Genomic DNA, 23025 nt, shown 5'->3' on the forward strand with positions numbered 1-23025 from the left:
ACTGTTGGCAGTGCTGGATTTCAGGTCACTCGGTTGCAATAATAGATGTCTTTCTATATACCAAAGACATGGCAGCAATGCAATTATTCCATCCTTTTGGCACTGTCTCCATTATATTGTTAGCTAATACAATTCCCCTGGTTACATTCAGCCATTATTTAAATGAAGTTGTAGAAAAAGGATGTATTTAACTCTTGGTAAACACCATTTTAAACTGCAAGATTTCAGCCCAACAAGTTTTAAGCTGCCTATCCCCTGTCCTCAGTAACTCATCATTTCGACCCCCAATTACAGGAATTATCAATGTTACCAGTTCTCTTCTCTCCACTTCAAACCAGCGAGAGATCCCAGGCAAACTGTGAGTCAGGGTCAGAGTAGTGCGTTCAATCCACAAGCTCTGCAAGGAGTAATTGAGGCTGTGAGGAACAGTGATCACAACCACATCCTCTGTACTCTTACTACAAGTGCAAAGGGGGCAAGGCTCAGAAAAGAATGCATTAACCTCCCAAGCATTGATTCTGTAGAAGGTCTTCCTGAAAGTCACTTAAACAACAAACCAGGAATTCAGTATGCTTGAAACAACACATTCAGCATTTCTATTAATTTTTAAAACTTCTCCAATCACCAGTTGCGTCATGGGACCCAAAAAGACATTGTAGACCTATATGTCAGTAATAAAAAAAAAAGTCCAGCCAAACAAACAGTGTCTCTGAGCACTAAAATAACACACCTTTAAACTGGACAATGCTTTAAGCAGGTCAGAACTCAACAATATTCAATCAGACCGTGGACTTAACCTGTTACTTGCGTGGCTGTAATATCTGGCTATCAAATCAGGATTATCTAAAAGGCTCTATCAGCATAAAATAAGAAAACAGTATTCACCTTGAAGAGATGAACACTTAAGCACGGCTTATTTGCTACTTGTACCTTAAACTCGTTCTCCTTGTCCTTGGGGCCCTTGTGGAAGGGTCTGTCGTAGCGGAACTTGCGGATGTTGTTGACGCGGTAAAAGCTCTTGATGCGATCGGGGACACGGTCCATTTGCAGCACGTCTATATTGTCTGGGATGGGAGTCACTGCATAGATCTGCAAATCTGGAAATTGTGCAGTCAAAGAAAGCTTTATCCATGTGTTAGGAAAGACAAATAGGAAACAGCAACCCACACAGGAGGCTCCATTTGCTGACAGTGACATTACGGTTCCAATCCTGCACAGTATCCACGCTGCTCTCTCAGAAGCCAAATAGTGCTGGTTCCATGACTAAGCTCTGCAAAGTCCCTGCAGTCCCCTTAAATGTGATGTGGTTCAGTCCTTAAATGCACTGAGCATTGTACAGGTGACCAGTGAGAAGAATGACATTCACAGCCTTGGGTATAAAAAGGTTCAACAGTTTTAAAAAAAGGGAAATTGCAAAAAAGTAAAATATAAGCAGAATGGAAAATAGTGCTTTGGAACTAGTATCTGTTCCCAACAAAATAATGGCCCAGAGAAGGTATGAGGAATACTCCTAAGGACACACGCTGTGTGCGATGCCAGTGCTGTTGGTAAAGCATTAAAACATGGATATGACTGAGCACAGCCTTTCCCTTCTACATGGAACATGACCTGCACTACTCCCCAAATAAAAATTCACCGCTCTCTCCAACACCATGTCCCATAACAAACCAGTTACTGCCTGCTGCAGACAGGGTCTGGTTTTGTCCATATGCAGCTCTACCTCTGTGCTCTGCCCCAGCTCCAGGGAGCGTTTACCCTTTCACAGAAGGATACACTGGGCATCACACTGCAATATGGAGTCGTCGGGGTGGTTTGGGTGCTGCATTGCGATGGCTTGGGGGAACTCGCTCAGCATCCTCTGCTGGAAGGCTTCCAGCCTCTCATAGTCGTGGCCCCGACACACATATTCTTTGTTCTGCAAGAAGGACAAGCGTAAATTAGTCCTTAAAATAAGTTAAATTCTAGTGACTTCTGTCTCACTTTAAATGTTACTTCAAAACCAAAGATAAATGACTGGCAATGTGAGCAGCTAACATGAGAGCAGATGTATTTTATCCCTTCCTTTTTCTTTACAATGTATTTCATGAAGAAGTGATGAATGAGGAGACTATTCCACTGATCTCTGATTCAGGCACACCCAGCATTCAGTCTTGTGGTTCCTTCTTACCTGCTTTTCGGAAAAGGCACTATTTTTAATTGGACTATACTGAAACCTATCAACTAAAACTTAAGTCACCAGCTTGGCTGTTCTACGCTGGGAAAGCTGCTGTCAAATACAGTTTATACCAGATGGATAAAAGTCCTGAGCTTCTGATAGAACAGAGGGAGATATGTGTTTATCATTTTATCAGTTCTCCTTGGAAAGAAGTTGCAACAAACTATTCACAAAAATCACTGTTTAATCACTGCTGTATTATCACAGCCATACAACCCAGCCCTGATGGTGATGAACAATACATGCTCAGGAACTCCCCTGTCAATAGTACAGTAATACAGAAAAGCTTTACCAACAATTCTCAGTGGCCACTTAACAAATTCCCCTTCAGCCCTAAAAGCACTTTACTCTTGATGAACAAAATTTCATTTCTGCTAATAATGGAAAGCTGCATTTAGATGACTCTTGAGGCATTAAAGCACTTGTGCAGAGTTCTTGGATGCTTTTTGAGCTATCTCTTAACTCCAAACAGCACAATAAAGGATTTCTAAATTCCTCAGTGTCAGGAAGATTGTATTCCAGTGTCTTAACCCTCACAAACCACAATTTTCATCAGTATTAATATCAATCAAAGCAGGCAAATTCTCTAATTTTGGTAGTTTAAACTCTCATACAAATAATAACCAGAAGAACAGGGAGGCTTTTCACCTTCATAAAACAATTAAAAAATTTAATAAAAAAGAACAGTCTTTTATTTATTGCATTTAGAGACTGCAGTATATTCAAGAATGTGTTGTTAATTGCTCTGGAAAAGGGATGTGGCCAAGCAGTTCTTGATCTTGGTAGGAAAATCGAAGGGAAAGTAGCAAAACCAGATCATAAAACACAGCCAAGGAGTTCAGTTATCTTTGGCTTTGCATTTCAACTTTGTGGAAAGGATCTCCTGTTCAGGCTGTGACATGTGTCACTTTGTATGCATCAGTCACAGCAGCCAATGGACTGGGAGAAGAATCACATGATGAATCTTGACAGTTCAGTCTGTAATGCTCAAACTTTGCAGCTATTATTAAATTTGGAGTGAGCCCGCGTTTGAAGGTGAATCTCTTCATGACACTTACTGTATTCTCTGTTTTACCTTTTGATTGCAGCAATCTAGAAAACTGTAAGCCTATAAATAAAGTTATTGTGATTCTAAAAATAATGCCCTCAAAACACCTCAAAGCTAAATTAAATAAGACTTCAGACAGATGCCAGCACAAGGTCTCAAAACATGGCTTGTCAGGCCTTACTTGAACTTTTGGTAGATGGAAGATATGGACAGTTGTAATTTAAATTTACTTATGCAGAAAAGCTAGAAATAGATGCAGAATTCATGGAAACATGAACAATGACTTTTCTAGACAAAGGGTCTTCAAAAATCAAAGATACAGAAAGAAGTGGTTATTTTCTGTCTTAAGCTATACAGCAATAGAAAAATATATGAGAAAAGGGCTTGGAGTTATTTGATCCCTTTAAATCACTCCCATATCCATTTGAAGATTTTAAATCCATGTAAATCTTTTTCTTCTCTAGAATAGCTGCTTCCAATCTCTTTACAGTGTGATCCATGCTGATGTGACTGCTAATGGGCTTAGTCTGTGCTCCACAATGTGTGTGCTGTATGGATCATTAGGGAGAGAAAGGAGGAGGATGACTTTTAATGAGATTGCTACATTAGTAATCTGCTATCAGAAGTACTGCTACCAAATATAATTGCAGAATTAACAAGGATTATAATTATGTACGCTCGTGCTCGCTGGTAGTTTCTCCAGCCAAGGATCCACGTTGTTACAGCACTTTGCAAAGAGTCAGGGCTGAGCACAGGAAGCTCAAGCAGTGTCAAACACCTTGGCCATGCAGGATCCAGGGGAGGATCCACAAGATAAAAAGATAAACCCTGACAGTACTTCAGATGTTAGGAATGCTTGTGTGCCAGGATGACTGTGTCGTCACTCACTCGCTGAAATATTTGTTGTTAAATAATAAAACCAGGAATTGTCACTTTTCTCTGGAGATCTTCATGGGGCAGCTCTGGGTTCACACTGCAGCACCCATTCTTTCTTTGGATTCCTCTGCAGGGCCTCTACACACTGCTTCAGGCTGCTGCAGTCTAAATTCTGTGAGGAGCAGCTGGGGAGGAGGGGCTCAGCCTGGAGAAAAGGAGGCTCAGGGGGATCCCTCTCACCCTCTACAACTCCCTGACAGGACGTGGTAGCCAGGGGGGGGATCAGGCTCTGCTCCCAGGGAACAAGGGACAGGAGGAGAAGAAACTGCCCCAAGCTGCACCAGGGGACATTCAGGCTGGACATCAGGAAGAATTTCTTTGTGGAAAGGGTTGTCAGGCATTGGGAAGGGCTGATGAAGTCACCATCCCTGGAGACAAGTTGTTCAAGAAACAAGTGGACACGTAGCACTTGGTGCCATGGTCTGGATGACAAGGTGATGATTGGTCAAAAGTTGGACTGATGATCTTGAAGGTCTTTTCCAACCTAAATGATTCTGTGACTCTCTGATTCTGGCACTGTTCACCTTCAAATAACATTAACCACCATCCTTTATGCACTGGTATTTCTTCTCCTTGACTAATTTCAACTTGCCTTTATTACCCCTGCCTGTGTTTCCATTGAAAGACTATAATTAAACCCCAATGTGGAAATCCTTCTTAAAAAAAACAACAAACAACTTCATAATCAGAGGGGAGTATAAGAGGGCAGCTCTCAAAACAGCTTGGCTTTGTATGGCTTCATCCTGTGTACCTTGATTGGTACCACCTCTTGTCCAACCATTCCTTCAAAGAGAACACAAACCATGCACCTCCAGTCCTTGAAAGCTTCCAGTTACCTTGTCCTGTCACATTCAATGGCATCTGCCATCAATTTGCAGGCAGCTCTTGGAGCACTTGTCAGATTATATTCCTTCCTTGCTCTAAACTAGCAACAAGACATTGTATAAACAAATACCCATTTAAAGTTTGATTCCTCATTAGGAAAAGAAGAAAATTTCACTTTTTAAATGGATTGGTACACCAGCAGACAATGAGCTCCAAGTGAGGACTTGTCCAAAGAAGCTGTTTGGCTTTTGTCAAAGAGAGGAAATTTTCACTTGTACATAGCATAAGAGTCATCAGGCTGGGATTAGAATTCTGTCAAGTGAGACTTTTTTTAAAGTGTGATAATTTGAGATGATGAAAATTAGTTGTAATGACCCAACATTGCTGCAATACAGCATTTTGCTTAATATAGAGGCAATTTGTGCTGCATCTGCAGATCATCAAAAATTCACAGTGGCATGAGTCAAATTTCTGATCTCTGTTCCCAAGAACATTCCCAGTGGACCGTGTCCTTCAGTTCAGCCAGAAAACTGTTTTTATTTGTGCAGGCATAAAAAAATATGCTGAATAGTAGGCATCATATCTCCAAAACAAAAATACAAAGCCTTAACAGCTACTCTGAGCCTGGTCACTTTGTCACATCCTGTACAAGTTTGGCTTACCCGCAGGAAAAATGGGAATTTTCGACCATAGAAACCAACTCTGAAAAACTCCGGTTCTAAGCGCTGCTGTTCCATGATATTGTCATAATAGGTAGCTTCCATTTTCTGTGGAGGAAAGAGATAGCTGCTATCAGACCCTTAAAGCTGCACTTAAAACATTGACATCTCAACACTCATTAAAATATCACATTCCTCTTTTACCCCCGTGATTTTTTATGAAAAGACCAAAATTCTCTAAAGATAAAAATGATTAATTAAACCAGTCTACATGGTAGAACAGACTGGAATATCACCATACTCATTTTACATTTTGCAAGATGACATATTAATTTTTCCTGGTTTATCTTATTTTAAATTAAACAGGTCTTGCATGTAATTTTCTTTGCATTGCAGAATTAATGGCAAAGCTGAGATTAAGATCCACGTTGCCTGGCTCACAGTGTCCTATTCTCTCCAACAGATCAAAATCCATACCACTGCCTGGAAAATTACATCTAATTGGGTTTGCCTTAATTGAGTTGAGAGGCATGAAAAAGGATATAACAAAATTAAATCTACAGCTCTGTGCACCAGAAGGTTTAACATGGAAGAAAAAGGTGGTTGCAAAGAGGAAAAGGACTTTTTTCTAGTTCCAATCAGCAGTTTTGTGGAATTGTGCCAACAAAGATGAAGAGTTGGATTTCCAGACTCTTTGGCAAACTGAACTTCAGGAATTTCACTGTAGCAAAAGGTGGCTCTTCAAGGAGAAGAACCAGTTTGACACCATTGCTTCCACTGCAAGGAACCCTAACTCACAATATTGCATCCTGGTTTGTGGTCAGTTCCCACAAACATGAACTCCCTGTCCAGGAAGGAGAAGGTGGTGATGTGAATGGCACAGAGAGTGCACAGCCAAGTGCTCTCTTTGGGGGCACTTTGGAGAAAACAGGTTCTTCAGAGGTGCAGTTTATCAGACCTTGTTAGACAGGTGTCTTCAGATAAAAATAAACTGGACTTTTTAGAAAGAGAATTTAAACCACTGCATATGTCCATGCAGCATAAATCTCAAATTTGGATACATGTATGCTACCCCAGGGGACAGGAGGAGATGAACTATTTTTCACATTCAGAAAGCTTTTAAATAACAACAGGAACTTCAGCTTCTTCTGATTAAAGCATGATGCTGCAAATGTGCCCTGATTTCATCGTGTGTTTGATTGTACCAGAGGACCAGATCCCTGTAAACTGGTAAGAATGCTATAAACATTGGTCTTCTTCATTCTCTCTCTCATTCATCTTATCTCACTGAGGCACAAGCTGTCCTTGATTCTTTTGGAATTAAAATGAAATATATATTAAAAAATAGGATATTTTACGCAAAAATATATGTAAATATGCCATTGCAATAGCAAGCCCAGCTCCTGTGTGTGTGTGCTGCCTTCATATACTCACAGGATTTTACTGCTACCAGACTCTGGAATTATTTCAGTGCACCTACAAAGTCATCAATATGAATAAATGGCAGGGAGTCTCAGTGAATGCACGGAGCTCTATGAGGAATGTGATACATTGAAATTCAGGATCTCTGACAGGAGAGCAGGATGCCTGGGGAACGAGGCAGGAGTGTGCAAGGAGGGAAGGTGCAGGCACTCACCCGGATCCAGCTGAGGCTCTGGTAGTCATAGAGGCTCTCGTACTGGATGGCCAGCTCTCGGCACAGCGGGATGCCGAACTCCCAGCTCTGCGGGGCCAAAGCAAATCACACTCACAGCAAACACAATGCTGCTGCCAGCTCAGCTCACAGCAATATGGAAACTCAGCTCTGGGAACTCATTTGGTATGAAATGCAGAGATTAGATGGGAAAATGCAATGTGGTGAAACCATTTCCATTAAATAGCAGATCAATTCCTTCTAAAAGATGGGAACAGAGGCATATGTTCCGTGGAAATTACACACACATACTGCTTGTTCTGACAGTTCATTTATGAGACTGGGAACTTATCTGGGAAAGATAATAAAACTAACAATTTCTCTTCGTGCTAGACACCCCTTCAACCCACCCCCAACAGCTCCTTTGCTTTCTGCACTAGAACTCCCTGGAGTACAGAGTTAGGGCTTGGCTCTCCAGCAAAGTGCTCCCCTTCCAGGGCTGCTCCTTCCCACTGGAAGCACAAACTGTCAGGCAGTGGGAACACTCCAGTACACAAAACATCCTCAGAGCTGACCTGCATTACTGCAGTGAATCAATATCCATATTCAGAAAGCCACTCTTTTCTTCAGCTCCCAGTCCCACACAATGGATCTCTCCTAGCACACCATACTCATCATCCCAGAGGTCAGGAGGGACAGAGACCCACTTAGGGCACACCCACACTGAGAGAAGGACTCTCCTGTTACCTCAAGTGGCTTTTTGGAGAGCTCATTTTACACTGAAATCTCCTCTTCCATCACCTTTTACCTGTACACACTGGAAGCCTTTTAGGGGAGTGGCTGTTTCTTACCATGCTTATGGTAAAGGACTTAGAGCACCAAGGTCTCAGTTGAACCCTTACTGGATTAAGTTTTATTATGCATTACTGGGCTAATTTGCCAGTTGTTTTACATGGGACCCTGCTGTAGTGAAAACAAAATTGATGTGTGAGTTAGACTATCACCTTAAGTTCTAAGAATGTTAATAGCAATATTTTAAATTCTTGGAAACAATCATTAACAGCAATTATGTAAAATATTAGCACTTAATATGGAAACAGTTTCTCTGCTTACATGTTACCTTCACACAAAAAAGTGAATCCCTACTGTTTGATATAATTTATGAGGCAGTTTACAGTGTTTCCCTTTAAGCCTTCATTTGTAGTGTCTGTTCTCTCCTTACTACCACTTCCCTACTACAGCTCTTTAGCTTCATTTAATTACAAAAGCTTCAATAAAAACTTGCTAAATAAAACATTGTACCAGAATACCAGAATCAATTTGGATATTCTGATAGTATTTGTAGTTTGGGAGAATGGGAGGCCTGAGATTTATTTAGATCAAAGCAACAGACACAATAGGAAAGGAACTGAAAGACCAGTTTCTTGACTACACTGAATATTAGTGAGGTATTTGTGATCTCAAATTAACAGGATTTTTGCTGTGGGTTGTCAAAATCCATGACACACAAAGTGATTCACTGAACTGAGATCAACCATAGTCAGTTAAGTGCATTTGCAAACTCAAAGCCCACTGCATTTTTTATGGCTGCAGCACATTCTTTACAGAGATACTATACCTAGATTTTCAGTCCTCAGCTGATCTAGGTTCACTTCTAAAACATCTAGCCAGGAATAAATGGCTTTTTTCCCACAGAGAGTGTGAGCAGTCTTACTTCCAGATGGGATGCTGTGACTAAAGCCTACCTAACTCTCTAATCTCTCTTCTGGACAGAAGCAGAAATCTCACCAGCTGTTTTCCCTCCAGATGATCTGAGGGATGTAACCTTTTCATGCTCCTTTTCTGATGTCAATTAAATTAACAACATGCAACCACATCTGATTTCTCTATATACTACCTCTTCTCCATGGACCCTGATACCATTCCTGTCATCCTAACTCAGGCTCTCTCTTTGTCTCAGTTTCCACACCAAGAAATTCAACTGTGCTACCTGAGTATTCTGCAGATACAAGATGAGATAAAGAAGTGAAGAACAACAACATACAGGTAACTTCCTAAAGAGAAAATGGTTGGTAGATGGGAAAAGGAATGAATGGATATCCAGGTCATTGGGTCATTCAGCTTTAAAATCTGTGATGCTAACAAGTAACATCTTCACAGTACAGATAATTAATATGTAATTCCATGTGACATGCAAGTGCCACTTCCCTCTTCAAATAACTTCTGATGTCTCCACTGGTAATTTTCCTCATTAGTGCTTCCTGTTTTTCTGACCTGTGATGTGTTTGCATGCTGTGTGTTACTTGAAAGCCACATTCACAGGGCACTTATTGCAGCTTTCTCCTATGGCACCAGTAACTCTCAGCTGACTGCACACAAGGGGGCTCAGGTAGAGACAATCATCCCTTCTGAATGCCAGCCTTTATTCACTCACATCCCAGTGTGCAGATTTCTTTTGGAAATGATTCCCATGAGGGCACACAAGAGAAATGATTTCAAGTGTTGGGTATGGAGCACATGATGAAAATTCCCTAAGTGCTTTGGGAATGCTGCTTTGGGTCTCTGTGTGTGCACTTGGCTGCACTAGGGAGGACAGACCCTGCAGTGCCATGGTGGGAGCTGCTCAGAATTGGCAGGGAATAAATCCAGCAGTGAACTGGACACAAAAGGGCTGAGTAGATTTTGAGTATTGCTGTGCAGAAACATGATCAGTCAGCTTCAAACTGTTCCATTCACAGATGTCTTCAACTAGAGAACTTTTAACGGTCAAAATTGTAACTGAGGGTTAAAAATATCTTCAATTTAAGTTATGTACTTGCACACACTGCCAGCTGAGCCACAGACCAATTGACAGCAGAGCAGAAATCAGCAGGAGGAGGCACATGACCAGTGAAGGCTAAAAGGGCTTTGGAACACCATGTTCCCTCCCAGCACAGGGCTGCTGCTGATGCTGCTGAGGGTGGGAGTCAGCTCTGCACCCACTGCAGCATCCCAGGCCTGCCACAGGCTGTGCCACTGGCATGTCACAAGACACCCTTGTGGGCAGTTTTCCTCCCATTCCTGTCCTGAGAAAATTCTCCTATAAAGAAATGCAGAATTTTTACAGACTTTACACTCTGCCTTAACACCCTCACTTGGTGGAAGAGGCCAGGAGCAGCATGAGAAATGAAGGGCAATAACAAATCCTGCTCTGCAGAACCTGAGGAGGGACCATCCCAGGATAGTGCAGAAAGAAGCTGTCAGACACAAGTAGAGGGAAGCAGGTTTCTTCCATTCCCTGAGCTGCTCCCTGTCACACAACAAGAGTGCTGAAAAGGAGGCTTTGGCTTCTCAGCATCTCTCAGTTCCATAGTCTGAATGACATGCACACTGCTTAAGTGGATTATTTAATCATTCAGCTACCATTTGTAATAAAGCAGGATTAAAACACAAATCAAGTAACTCCAAAAACATCCAGTGGGGAGAAAATCTCAAGAGGTTAACACTCTATAATCTGTTAGGAGTTTTACAGCCTAATTATATCAGTCATTTTTTACTCTACTTCTCCGTGTATATGGATTCCCTGTTGTTGTCAAAAATACAGGCTCACTTGCTTTCCACAGTGCCTCTATCATCTTTGTCTAGTCAGAAAGTACAGTACTACAGTATTTGCACAAGCCAGTTACTTGTTTTTAAGTGCAGTCTGAAAACCCCTGAAAATTCCTGAAATGAGAGAACCATATGCAGTGTTATCACAAAGGAGCAACTCTGGCAGACACACACAAAAAAAAAAGAAAAATCTAAATCACTTCCTCATAAATGGGCCATTTCTTCCTTCACATAGGAATCTGACTTCCTTTTGCAGGTTCTTTAGAAAATGTTTCTGCCATATGCAACTCCTATTACCAGGACTGGGAATGAATTATCTGGAATGGCAGCCCCATAAGAACCAACTCACATTTGTATTTAATGCCACTGTCACTGCCATCATGGGCAAAATCAGCCCTGAGGCACACATATAGATGTTATCTCCCAAGAACATAAACTGTAGGAATTTTCCTAGAGAAGGGAAAAAATTGAAAATACTCCAACAGATGATGTCACTTTTAAGGTTCACCTCTGAATTATTCCCAAAACACCATGACACAAGGGACTAAAACATCTACTTCTGCAGTAATTGAAAAAAAATATAATTAACTGTAGAAAACTCATACTCAATATATGAAATTGAAATGGATTGATTTTCTTCTTGTGCAGTGGATGGAATTGCACTTTAATTGAAAATAACTTTAAAATAAGTGACACTGAAAAGACTTAAATATTTTTCAATAAAGAGACCCCTATAGCATTTGCCTGCCATTTCCATGTGCAGGTTAAGCAGAAAACAAGTTCTCAAGTGAGTCATAGCACAGCAGTTTGCATGGACAGCTACAAAATGCAATCCCACCCCCCAAAAGCTGAGGAACAAGCACTTTGCCACATCAGCTGATTCAAGGCTTGGTTTAAAGGTTTAAAAATGTCTTGGTGTTTGTCCTGTTGGCCTCCCTGACCCATTCCAAATGCCCTACATAATGAAATACCTTTCCTCACATCTTTTTTTTTTGTCCAGAGAGCCAATTTGTCACGTTATAAACCCTTTTGATGCAAATTTACTTCCAGATTACTGGACTGAGATGATGGCTTGCAAGCCCCTAAGTCAGTCAGGAAAAGGGAAGGAAGCTGCTGGAAGAGAGAAGAAGTTGGCATACCTTCCCTTTGTTGAAGTAATGGATAATCTTACGGCACAGACCTTCCTTACGTTGCCACTCTGACTGAGATGGGTAATGCAGGAACTCTCTCAGAGGTCTGTCCTCCCACTGCAGCAACTCACAGTACAAAAGCAGAGTGAATGCAGCCTCTGTGGGAAAGGCAGTTATGGAACACTGAATCAATGACAGCACATAAACACAGCCAATATTAAAGGTCACAGGCCTGCTTCTGACACAGTCCGCGATTTCTGACTTACAGTTTGTGAAAAAAATCTCAACTCTTAGGGGCCATTAAATTAGTCAATTACTTAAAATAGAAGCACATGATTTTTAGGTACAAATCTGTCAAATTTCTTTTTACCAGCTACTTGATTTAAATGCACAGTCAGATGTTCAGATCTGTAACTAGATTTGGGGCCTGCAGCTGTAAACAGAGCTTGGACAACACAGCATTAGAGTCCATACACGTTCCAGTGCTTCCTCAGCACTGCAAGGCAAGGAAATATGACAAGTGATAATATAATGGTGCTTTTGCTAATCTTCCTTTAAATTTCATTCCACTGTTGTGATTTTTGTTTAATCCATCTTCTTCAAAGAACACTTTAATGTTTGAAGTGTAATTCAATAATCATATGGTTGTGCAGGCATAAACAGACAGTATTTAACTTGAGGAAAGGAGCTGGGCCTCAGCTTCTTGCCTTCCCAACTGCCATAACTGATTCATGCCAATTCTTTCCCAAAGAATGAGCCAGATATTACATAACATTGGGAGAGTTAAAAAATGCCATGAGGAGCTCCAGCAGACTCCAGGGAATGTCTCTCTCACCTGTGTAGTTCTCAGCCTGCAGGTGCATGTCACAAAGCTTGTGGATGTAGCGGATGTACATCTCCTCCTTGTTAATTTCAGATTTGTAGAAATTCTGTGAATGAAAAAACAGAGCTGTTACTCTTGAGACTCTCCATTCAAGCACTCAGCAGCATCTGTGGATGTGAAAAGTTATTGAAAAGAGAACACGTTCTTAGTGGAAAGAAAAGTAAAAATTCTTTCCACACTCACACTGATCTAACCCACTAATTTTATTGTGGCATGACTTTTTTTTCCAAATGAAGGTAGTCAAAAGCTGAAAGAAAAGGTGAGAGAAGTTGTAGAACCTGTGTCACAGGGACACACAGAACTCAGCTGGACACAGCCCTGAGGAGCCTGACCTATCTGGCCCTGCTTAAAGCAGTGAGTTGGATCAGAGGCCTCCAGAGGATCCTCACAATCCTCTGCATTTTCTTCTTTCATCCCAGTGCTTGGATTCTGAAGCTACACTTGCCTGACACAGATTTCTATCCCAGCCTCTCCCATCCCAGTTTCAACGAGATTGCACAGTATCACAAAGAGATAAAGGAAACACTTTTACCATTAGGTTAACAGTGCAGCCAATCTTCTTGTTTTCTGTTTCATCTCCTTTCATACAGTCCCTAAGAAAGCAGAGCAGTGTTGAAACAAACATCTGCAAAAACAATCCTTTTAAAATAAATTTGAAGCTATCTTATCTTCCAAGGCTTCTCTGGATGACAAACAACAGATAATCATATACTTAATTTTATAAAGTTCCTCTAAGAAAAATTTTCATATTAGGGCTTAGATGATGTGAGAACTGAGTGTCCCCTTACAAGTTTGCATCTGTGAACAAGCCCCTGAAATGACTGTTCCTTCATTTCTTACAAGAATGTGAACAACAATCAGATACAGTGGTCAAAAATAATCCAAATGCAAGATCTACTATAAAAGTAAAAACTCTTAATTCACCCAGATGTAAACATTTAGTCCTAGTCAAAGGGTTGGCTTCCATAAATGCAGCTCTGCAGAATGGTGTGGCACACAAGGATAGAACCTGAGGGATTTAGACTAGATTTCTAACTTTTGCAGAGGTAAGTTAAATCACAAAATTTATCTTTGGTTTCTGGAATATTTTAGAAATTATTTCTATTCAAATGGTACAAGAGACTTAAGTTTTTAAAGCAGTGACACAGCAAATCATCTTGAGACCTTCTACAGCTACTGACTGGCAGCTGGACTCCTAAGAATTGCCTGTGTATTTCCAAATTCCAATGCCATATTCCAGTTCCCTGTTCTGGGAATGACAAATCAGCTGCAGACTGACAATCAAGGAAAAACTGGTATGTGTTTCTCAATTAAGCATGGAAATGTGTACCTGTTTGTGAAAGCTGCCTTCTGGCAGCTGTTCATCATTAAAAAACAAAAAACAGAAACCAAAACCACACAACACCCCCCACCTTGCCCCCCAGAAAACCCCAAGCAGCTCCCCTGCACTCCCTTTAAACGTGCCTCCAGTACCTGGTTGTGCACAGTAGTTGTAGAGCAGTTGTTGCCAGGAAAAAACCAGGAGATTGGATCAAGGTGGTAGGGATAACAAAAAGAGCAAACTAAAAAGCACAGAAAAGGATTTGGGACTGCAGAACACCCAGCCTAGTCAGAGGGTTTCACCTCTAATGAGCAGCAGCAGAAGAAAAAACTATTTGAACTCCTGTCAGTAGGCTAAAGATAGAAATATCTGGGGCAGTTCTATATAGGGTCAAATTGTCTATTATTAAAAAAAACCCCTCTGAGTGTGTGTGTATATATAAATCTAAAGTTAAAATATTTCCTTCTAACTAAGTCAAAGCTCAGCTGCATTGACACAACAGTCCTGCAAACTTCGGTTTAAAACTAAAGGAAGGCTACCTAATTTATAGTGAAATCTTGCTCATGAGCCACCAGCTGATGTGCCAGAGTTCCCAGATGAAGTTCTCCTGCCCTGCAGGCCTGGATGAGGCATTCAGCACACCTTGGTTCAATGAGGCTTTGGGGATCACTCTTGCATTTATCATCTATTTTGCTGAATTAGGTGAGATCATTTCAGTGATAGAAAGAATTAATGTTTTAGCAACCTGAATAAACCTTAGTGCAAAACTATCAGGAACGAGCACACAAGAATGAGAGGAGGATCTGGAATGGTTGCTCAGGACCCAGCAGTGATGTGTTGGCTTGCATGTATGCAGCTTGATAGTCAATAAAAACCTTCCCTTTGGGAATTTGGTACCATGTCTTGACAAAGCTCCCACACTTAGAGCATGTCCTTGCTGGTGCCAGGTACCTGTAGTCGAGCAGACGCTCCATGAGCCGAGTGACGGACGTGACAAAAGAGATCCCAGTCTCCCGCCAAGTCTCCTGCTCTATCTTCTCCAGCAAACTGTTTGGAGATGGAAAGACAGCAGCTGAGGCTTCCAGGGAAATGGTACAGGGCATGCACACTGATACAGACAACTTGGTTTCTCCTTCATACAACAAATTCCAGAAGAATTAGCATCTTACCTGGGATAAGGCCCAAAGAGTTGGGTTCTACTCCAGGCAGCATGAAGTAAAGACAAGGAAATTACAGAACTGACAGGAGAAGGGAAAATATCCTCACACTGCCATTTAACAGATACGAAAAAGAACAACACTCATGGCAATACTTGATTCCCACATTATTACCTGTAGCTTAAATATCACTACCAGCAGTCGAAACTGAAAAGGAGTCCAAACCTACTGCAAATATTTCTTCTTTGCTCATCTCTCCAGAAATTTTCATCTCTAATCAGCAACAACCAACCCTGATTCACATTGTATTTAAACTGGAAATAACAGCAATCTGCTCCTGCCTAGCATAGACAGTACAGTGAGCACCCATGTCACACAGTTGTGAAGGAAGAAAGAAGGCTGGACCAAGAACATTGAACATTGTGTTTAAAAAGTGAAGAAAGAAAGCAAATTTACATGCCAGTTTTTCTGAAACTGGATTTCCAGTCAAAGAATTTGCCACTTCAGGAAAGAAATTCTGTTGGGTATCACAGCCTCCAAAGAGGCAAACTCTTCAGTACTGGCAGCTGAGGGAGCCAATTCCCTTTACAGCAGTGTAGTTGAGACAGTAAAATTCAGGGTCAACTGTTTTTTCACACAGCATTTACTAATTTGTGGAATTTTTTTCACAAATTTTATGTTTCCTCATATTGTTCTCAGACAGCTTGGTGGGAGATATAAACTAACTGGTTGCTGTAATTCCTGTGTTTCTTGGTAATGCATCCAATCACTACCACCTAAAAATGAGTAAAAAGCTACAGCCCTTGAATTTTTAACATTTCAGGTAATGAATGTCTTCAGGTGGAGCAAAGGCACATGATTCCTCTTGCCACATGAATAAAAAAAAGAATAGATATTTCCTTTCCTTTATTCCTGAAATAGACTTACTTTATCTGTACACATAAGATCCAAGACTTCCCAAGGCTGAATATACACAAATCCAAACTGAATACATTTCCATACTTCCTGAGGATAAGCACATGGGATGGGCAGGCTTATCTAGCTTGAAATGAATGAATGTGCAAATTCAGAAACAATTATTGATTCCAGCAAAACAAAGGTTTATGCCTCAAAAGCTGGTGTGCTATTGGAGGCCATGTAAAATTGGAATATATGGCAAAAATTCTCCTAATGATCTCTTTGGCTCACTAGAGTATTAAAAAACTTGGTTTAACTGCTCTGGACTGTCAAGAGTTTGAAATAATTCCTTCTGAAATAAACTAGGAACATTTGAAATTAAATTTGGAGACGGATCAGTAATCAAAGGTAAAGTGTAAAGTCAGACATAAAATCTTCAACTTTATCCTTCTGAGTGTGAATTGTTGGTGTCACAGGAAGTGTCACAATGGACTCTGGAGGAAGCAACTGGCAACTGTTGAACCAACCAAAACATGGCCTTCAAAAATAGGAGGAAAGAAAGGAAAATGCTGAAGAAAATCTCCTTTGCTCTAACAAGGCCTGACTGTAGATAGTACAGTGTCTCTCTAAACACTGCTGAGACCAGGATCTCTCTCACTCACTCCTATGGAAAGAGAAGGGCCCTGGCTCCTCCAGCAAATGAATTTTTGATAGGAGGATGGTAACCTGTGCAGCCTTTTATTAGCTGTCACAGGGAGAAGACAAAGAGGAATTTAGGTCTCTGCATTACCTCCAGCACTACCTCACCGAGCCATTCCATGGCAGCCAGGCAGCCCCTTCCTGCCCTCCCCCAAGATCTGTGCCTGCACACATCAGGGCCTGACTCCTGCAGTGGCCCTGCACAACACAAGAGCATGAACTGGCAGAGCTTACAGCAGGCTGAAGAGTTCCCTGTAGTTCTCATCACCTTTTCCTTCGGACACCAGGCTGTCCAGCTTATCGATCAGCTCAGCCTCCACCTGCAGGGAGAGACCACATCCATCACTCAGAGACTCTCCCAGTGACCCAGCCCATCAGGCAAACTGGATCCTGAGCTGCAGCAGGACATCCAGCACCACTGCTCTGCTCTGCTGGTGGAATTGATTTGCAGTCACCCAGGCATCATTATATTAGAAGATTATTTGTTCATTAAACTCCACTTTTTAAGCCTCTCTATGATTATGTGACACTTCTGCTATTTTCTTTCACTTATATGAAGGGCCACACCAGCATCATTATGTTCTCTTAGAAAGGTTTTGAATACATATTAATTCCCACCCTAAATATCAAGTGTGATATCAGATATTCTCATAAAACTGATTCAAGTGCAGAACTTGATGTATGTAACATTAAACAAAAACAACTTCATGAAGTCAGAAATCTTGCAGAAGACAGTTTCACTACTAGTGAAGACAGAGGCTCCTAAAGGCTGAAACTATTTGCAGAAACATGGCTTACTTTTATTTAAAGACAAGCATAGTTTGAGCTTCTCTATGTTTTTCAGCTGCCAAATAGCAGAGGAAGTAAAGATGGGAAGGAAAACCAAATCAGCCAGTGGCACACAAATGGACTTGGTGCTCTTGCTGCTGAATCATTAAAGGGAAACCTGATTTCATCCCTGAATCAGACTGTATTGTTATCCAGCCTTGCTGAAAAATAGTGTTGTAAAAACATGAACTAATGAAGAAAATTTAAAAAGAGCTTGAAAATGAATTTTCAGGGTTTTTATATTTTCTGACAAACAACTGAATATTCAAAAGGCAAAGAGAAGCTCAGAATTAAAAAAAACCTCTCCCTTTGTTTGTGATCTACAGTGATTACAGAAATCAGTAATGCCTGTGTCCAGCTATCCAGCATTATACTGGAAAGCAAATAACTGCCTGCTTCCAGCAGATAATGTTAATGAGGTTTATTACCTCTTGGGGTATTTAACCATTTATTTAATCACTAAAACAGATGATTATTTCATCTTTAACCTTAGAAGGTTACAATATATGCTTCATAAAACAGTGTGGAAATTTGCTCCATAGGTAATTTAAGAAATATTCTTGGAGCTGTAGTTTAAAATACATTAGTGAGTATAAAAATTAAATGAAGATTACAAAGAGTTCATCTTGATACAGAAAATATAAATAGGCCCAGAAACTCGAAGGTGACTGTAGATGTTTCATACTGTAAATTCCAGAGAAAGACTGTTCTGTTGTTATGCTAAAACAAGTGGAAAGAGGACTATGATCAAAATGCTATTGCAATAATAATAATAGTAAATAATAACAATTATAGCAATCATGGGAGCTGCAGAGGAAGAAAAACAAGCTCCTGGTAATACTTTTCCACACAGCCTTTAATAGATCAGGTTATGGGAAAGGTCTGCTATTCTCCTGGAATGATAGATTAGATCTGGCATTTTAATGACTGTGCAAATAACTAATCACATGAATTATGATAATTTAATGGTGATTTACTCCTTCACAGCACTCCTCTGCAGAGACTGGCCCCCAGTATTTCCCCAGCACAATGACAATGAAACACTGTCATCCAAGGATCCAGACCAAGCCCATCCCTCATTAGCAATGCTCTGCACTTCAGGGATCTGGTTTGCAGTGGAAAATCTAAGCAATTCTCTGACCATGACTGGGAAACAATGATGAAGATTTCTCTCCCTGATTTGCAATCAGAGCTCACAGCAGGTAGAAACTGCAGAGCTCTTCCTGGACTTAACCCTTCCCAGAGAGCTGCTGCAATTTCTGAAAATAAAACCAGCTACAAAGTCTGTTTCAAGGCATGGTATAATGATTTAATTATACAATACCACTTCCTAGCTGCAAACTGAAGACAGAGAAGCAGAGAGCCCTGTTTTCACAAAGACTGGCTAAATCTTTACATCTCCATTTTTGGTTCTCAGTCTGACCCATTTAATGGCTGACTAATAATCCAAGTGAAACCACTGGGAGCAGTGATAGCCCAGCACTTACACAATTCTTTTCCCCATCTGTGATGTGCTGAACACATCCCTCCTCTTCCCCATGTTCATGGGAAGTGCAGTTTGCACTGGTGAAACAATCTTGGGGGCCTTATGAATTAGGGTTTGAATTTTCTATTTTATACAGATTTATGTGACATATTCACAGTCAGAAACAGATCAAAGAATACAAACTCCTTGCTTCCAGCTGGACACTGCAGAGAGAGAGCAAGGAGAGGAAGGCTTGGGCAGTGCCCTCACCTGTTTGAAGTTGCCATTCTTTCTCTGCTCCCAGTCCATCATGTCGTGGAAGATTGGGATCATGATATTCCGGACTTCTGGTTGTGGAACAAGGGTAACACCCAGAAAGGGGCCAATCATTCCCGGAATAAAGTGAATCTTGTGCTCACCTGTACAACACAAAACAATGGTAATTAAATAAAGGTCTTTGCTATCTGCCACTGAGAAAACAGGGAACCCTTGCAATAATGACATTTGCACAGTAGTAAGCATGAGCACTACAAAAGCAAATATTCTTTTCCTGAAAAGGAATGAAAAATCAGTATTTGCTTTACACCATTTCTTGCAAAGTCTCCAAGAACATTTTTAATTTCACTGTGAAAGCCTTCAGCAAAAAATGTCAGTGCATTTTACTTTGCAAAGGAATTCAAACTGTCAAAAGTAAACCACCTAAAACATACTAACTGGGGGAGAAGAGGCCAGGGTACTTCCAATTCATGAAGATTTTGAAAGGGCTGGTGAGAACAGTGGTACTTAATAGACACTTTTAGATTTCAAGGAACTACAGAGCTCTTGGTCCCCACTGCTGTCTGCATTTCCTAACTGCCCTTGACTGGGACCAGTGGATCCTCTCTAGGAGGGACCTGTGGCACTTTGCTGCCAGCCTCTTCTGAGCCACGTACTGCACTGTGCAGAGAGAAACTCAACAAAGCCTGACCTGGAACAGCATCCAGTGATAAATGTCTGCATCTCCACATCCAAAACTGGCTTCTCCTCAGCTGAGAAGTTTGTCAAGTTTGTTTTTCTGGGTATTGAATCTCTGTTACCTTGGAGGGCCTTCTATTTTCCACACAGCTCCTTTGAACTGTGACCAGTTCTGGCTGTATCATTTTAGTTGTACAAGACAAATCAGGCTTATTCGGTTTTCTTGCTTCCATTGTCTTCCTGACTGATGTCTGAACCTTGTCCAGCTTGCCTTGGGTTGATATTTTTTTGTGTTTTGTTGTTTCTTTTAGCTGTAGAAAGCAGGACTGGGCAAACTGATCTAGAATCAAGTGCACTTAGAGAAAACACTGTGACAGTAATATGGTGCCTCTTCTCTTACTCCAGATTCTTAGATATTTTCTCAAAAATTACAAAATTTCCTTTATTCATAGCATTTTACAGGTAGCTCCCCTTCAGCTGATTATCACCATGGTACATTTGTTGTCTTTGATTGTTTGAATGGCAACTCCTAGCTACATCCCTACACACAAAATGTTTCTATTTGGCTTGGTGAATATTATGCAGCCATATTATTAAGGTATCCAATCTGACTTGTGTCACTCCTTTGCTCTCTTAGTGATTCACCCCTTCTCACATCCTTCTATTTGTGATCTCTATCAGCAACATTTTGTTATTTTTCTCTAGAATATAGTGCAGAAGAGAGTTTTGGTGAGAGAAGTGCTTCTCTTCAGAGAAACAAAGGATTCTGTGATGCCACAAAACATTTAAAAAATTTAAAAATCTGACAGGAACGGGGTTTTCCTTTGGCTTTGGTTGTCAGGTGAGAGAGGGAGAGGCTTACCCAGGTTCTGCCACATGCTGAAGAGCTCATAGGCCATCATCACTCTCATATCACCATACCTGAGAGAGAACAGAGACACAGCTGCCCAGGGAACAAAAACTTGCAAGGCAGTGATGTGAAAAAATAATCAAATGGTTAAAAAAATTCAATTCACATTTATGTCAATGTAAGAGCATCAAACAACTTGACTGATCACTGATTGCTGTATTGGGAGATCGAGTTATTCATTTCCCAGGCATTTCCACATCCCAGATTTCATAATAAATCACAGAGACTTATGGTAGGAAAATAAGGCTCTTTTTTGAGGTGGGAACCCAACAAAACATATCCTTACTTATCCAGAATCTTCTTCCTCTTGGGTGGTGTGGCATTTTCTAGTTGGAGACTCGGCTGGTTTATAAACAAAACTGCCAGGCTGAAATAAGAGTTCCACACCTGTGACAAGCAAAGGAATTTTACAGCATTACACTCCAAGAGTAAGTTTTAAAGAAGTGGAGAAAGACAGACTCCTTTTGGTAATCAAGGGGTAACTTCATTAATATGTCTCCTACTATGGAGATACAAATTAACTCTTAAAGGCACAAATGCATTATTTAAACCCCCACAAAAGCAATGCCACTGGGTTTCCTCTTTGCACCAGAGCTCAAGAATGAATAAATTTGGTGACATCAGCAAATTTTTAAGTTGTTTTTCTGTAAGTTGAACAGATATTATCAAATCTGTTCAACCTACAAAAGATCTCTCTCAACCAGAGATCAAATGATATCATGAATAGAATCCCTGAAATTTGGTCTGTTTTCCCAAAGACATGAGGTTTTTACCAGCTTGGTGTGTGCCCTTGTCCCTAGATGCATGTCTGGCAGCTCTTCCTTACTAACACTGAACTTCCTGCCCATCTCCAACTACATCAGACACAGAGACAGCACACCCTAGGATTGTGTTCCTCCAGGTTCTGTGTCATCAGCCAGAGACCTCTGGGAGAATGCCCCAACTTCAGGAAAAGCATTGCCCGAGTTTACATTGCATTATCCATCAGACAGATGCTCCACTGGCCCCATGCTTATGGAATTACCAGTTTCCTTTATGAGGGACTCAATTTCCCTGATTTGATCTCACACTGTATCTGTTCTATTTCCCATCAATTCCACAGCAGATTCCATTCCTGTCCTTTATCAGTTAGGTCATCTTCCTGACAGACACTCTAATAAATGCTGCAAATATCATCAGCTAATGCAGAGGGCAGCTCCTGTTCCTTTGTTACTGCTGGTTTGAAAAGATGTCAGAACATTTTCTGAATCAATTCTTACTTTAAAATCGAAGTCCGTTTCTGTGAAATTCTTATGCAGGGCAGAAGACAAGTATTGAACTGTTGTAACTATGATACTGCAGCCAAAAACAAAGAAAAGAAAACAAAAGAGAACATTTGAATCTGGAATACAGCATATTACAGGGGTTGGTGGTGCTGGTTTTACTACAGGTACAGAGAAGTGCATTCTTTGTGTGATCTCTGTGATATTTACACACAAGTCACCGTTCTTTGCTTTAACGAACAATTTGTACTAATTAATACAAGATTATGAACTTCCACTACTATTGTAACTTCTAGAATTTACACATGAGCATTTAAAATCCTGTCTATTTTGTATGGCTGGGCCATATGACCACCAGGGAAATGGAATAATACACTCCTTTTTCTCCTGTTGTAAGCAGAAAGGTTTTTTCCCCCAGAGGAGAGTAACTCAAGAAGTTTGATCTGTCCTTGTTCTTGTCTATGCAACAGTCCTTTATCTCACTCTCTCTCAACTCAAGATATTTGTGAGTATTTTGCTAATTTTTGATTCTGTGTTATTTTTTGTTGGTGGCTCCATACACCTTAGTGGAAGGCAATGAAGACACATGACAGATTCAGGAATTAATCAATGGCA

At 40.8% G+C, this 23025-nt stretch overlaps 1 protein-coding gene across 13 annotated transcripts in view; it reads right to left on the reverse strand.

The window, feature by feature from the left end:
• DOCK3 (dedicator of cytokinesis 3) overlaps positions 1-23025 on the reverse strand; it is a 186478-nt gene that overhangs the window by 21039 nt on the left and 142414 nt on the right. For 11 of the 13 annotated variants that reach the window (XM_077184553.1, XM_077184550.1, XM_077184558.1 and 8 more), the window contains 15 exons: positions 22408-22483; positions 21435-21535; positions 21101-21159; positions 19555-19703; positions 17226-17311; positions 15408-15434; positions 15190-15285; positions 13450-13510; positions 12870-12963; positions 12044-12192; positions 7320-7406; positions 5687-5791; positions 1774-1915; positions 931-1097; positions 311-397 (listed from right to left, as the gene is read on the reverse strand). In XM_077184553.1, the coding sequence (XP_077040668.1) occupies positions 311-397; positions 931-1097; positions 1774-1915; positions 5687-5791; positions 7320-7406; positions 12044-12192; positions 12870-12963; positions 13450-13510; positions 15190-15285; positions 15408-15434; positions 17226-17311; positions 19555-19703; positions 21101-21159; positions 21435-21535; positions 22408-22483 (1486 nt within the window). The remainder of the gene's footprint in view (positions 1-310; positions 398-930; positions 1098-1773; positions 1916-5686; positions 5792-7319; positions 7407-12043; positions 12193-12869; positions 12964-13449; positions 13511-15189; positions 15286-15407; positions 15435-17225; positions 17312-19554; positions 19704-21100; positions 21160-21434; positions 21536-22407; positions 22484-23025) is intronic. The other 2 variants (XM_077184554.1, XM_077184549.1) reach the window with 1 other exon arrangement.

Source organism: Agelaius phoeniceus, chromosome 11, assembly GCF_051311805.1.
Source record: "Agelaius phoeniceus isolate bAgePho1 chromosome 11, bAgePho1.hap1, whole genome shotgun sequence".
NCBI lineage: Eukaryota > Metazoa > Chordata > Aves > Passeriformes > Icteridae > Agelaius > Agelaius phoeniceus.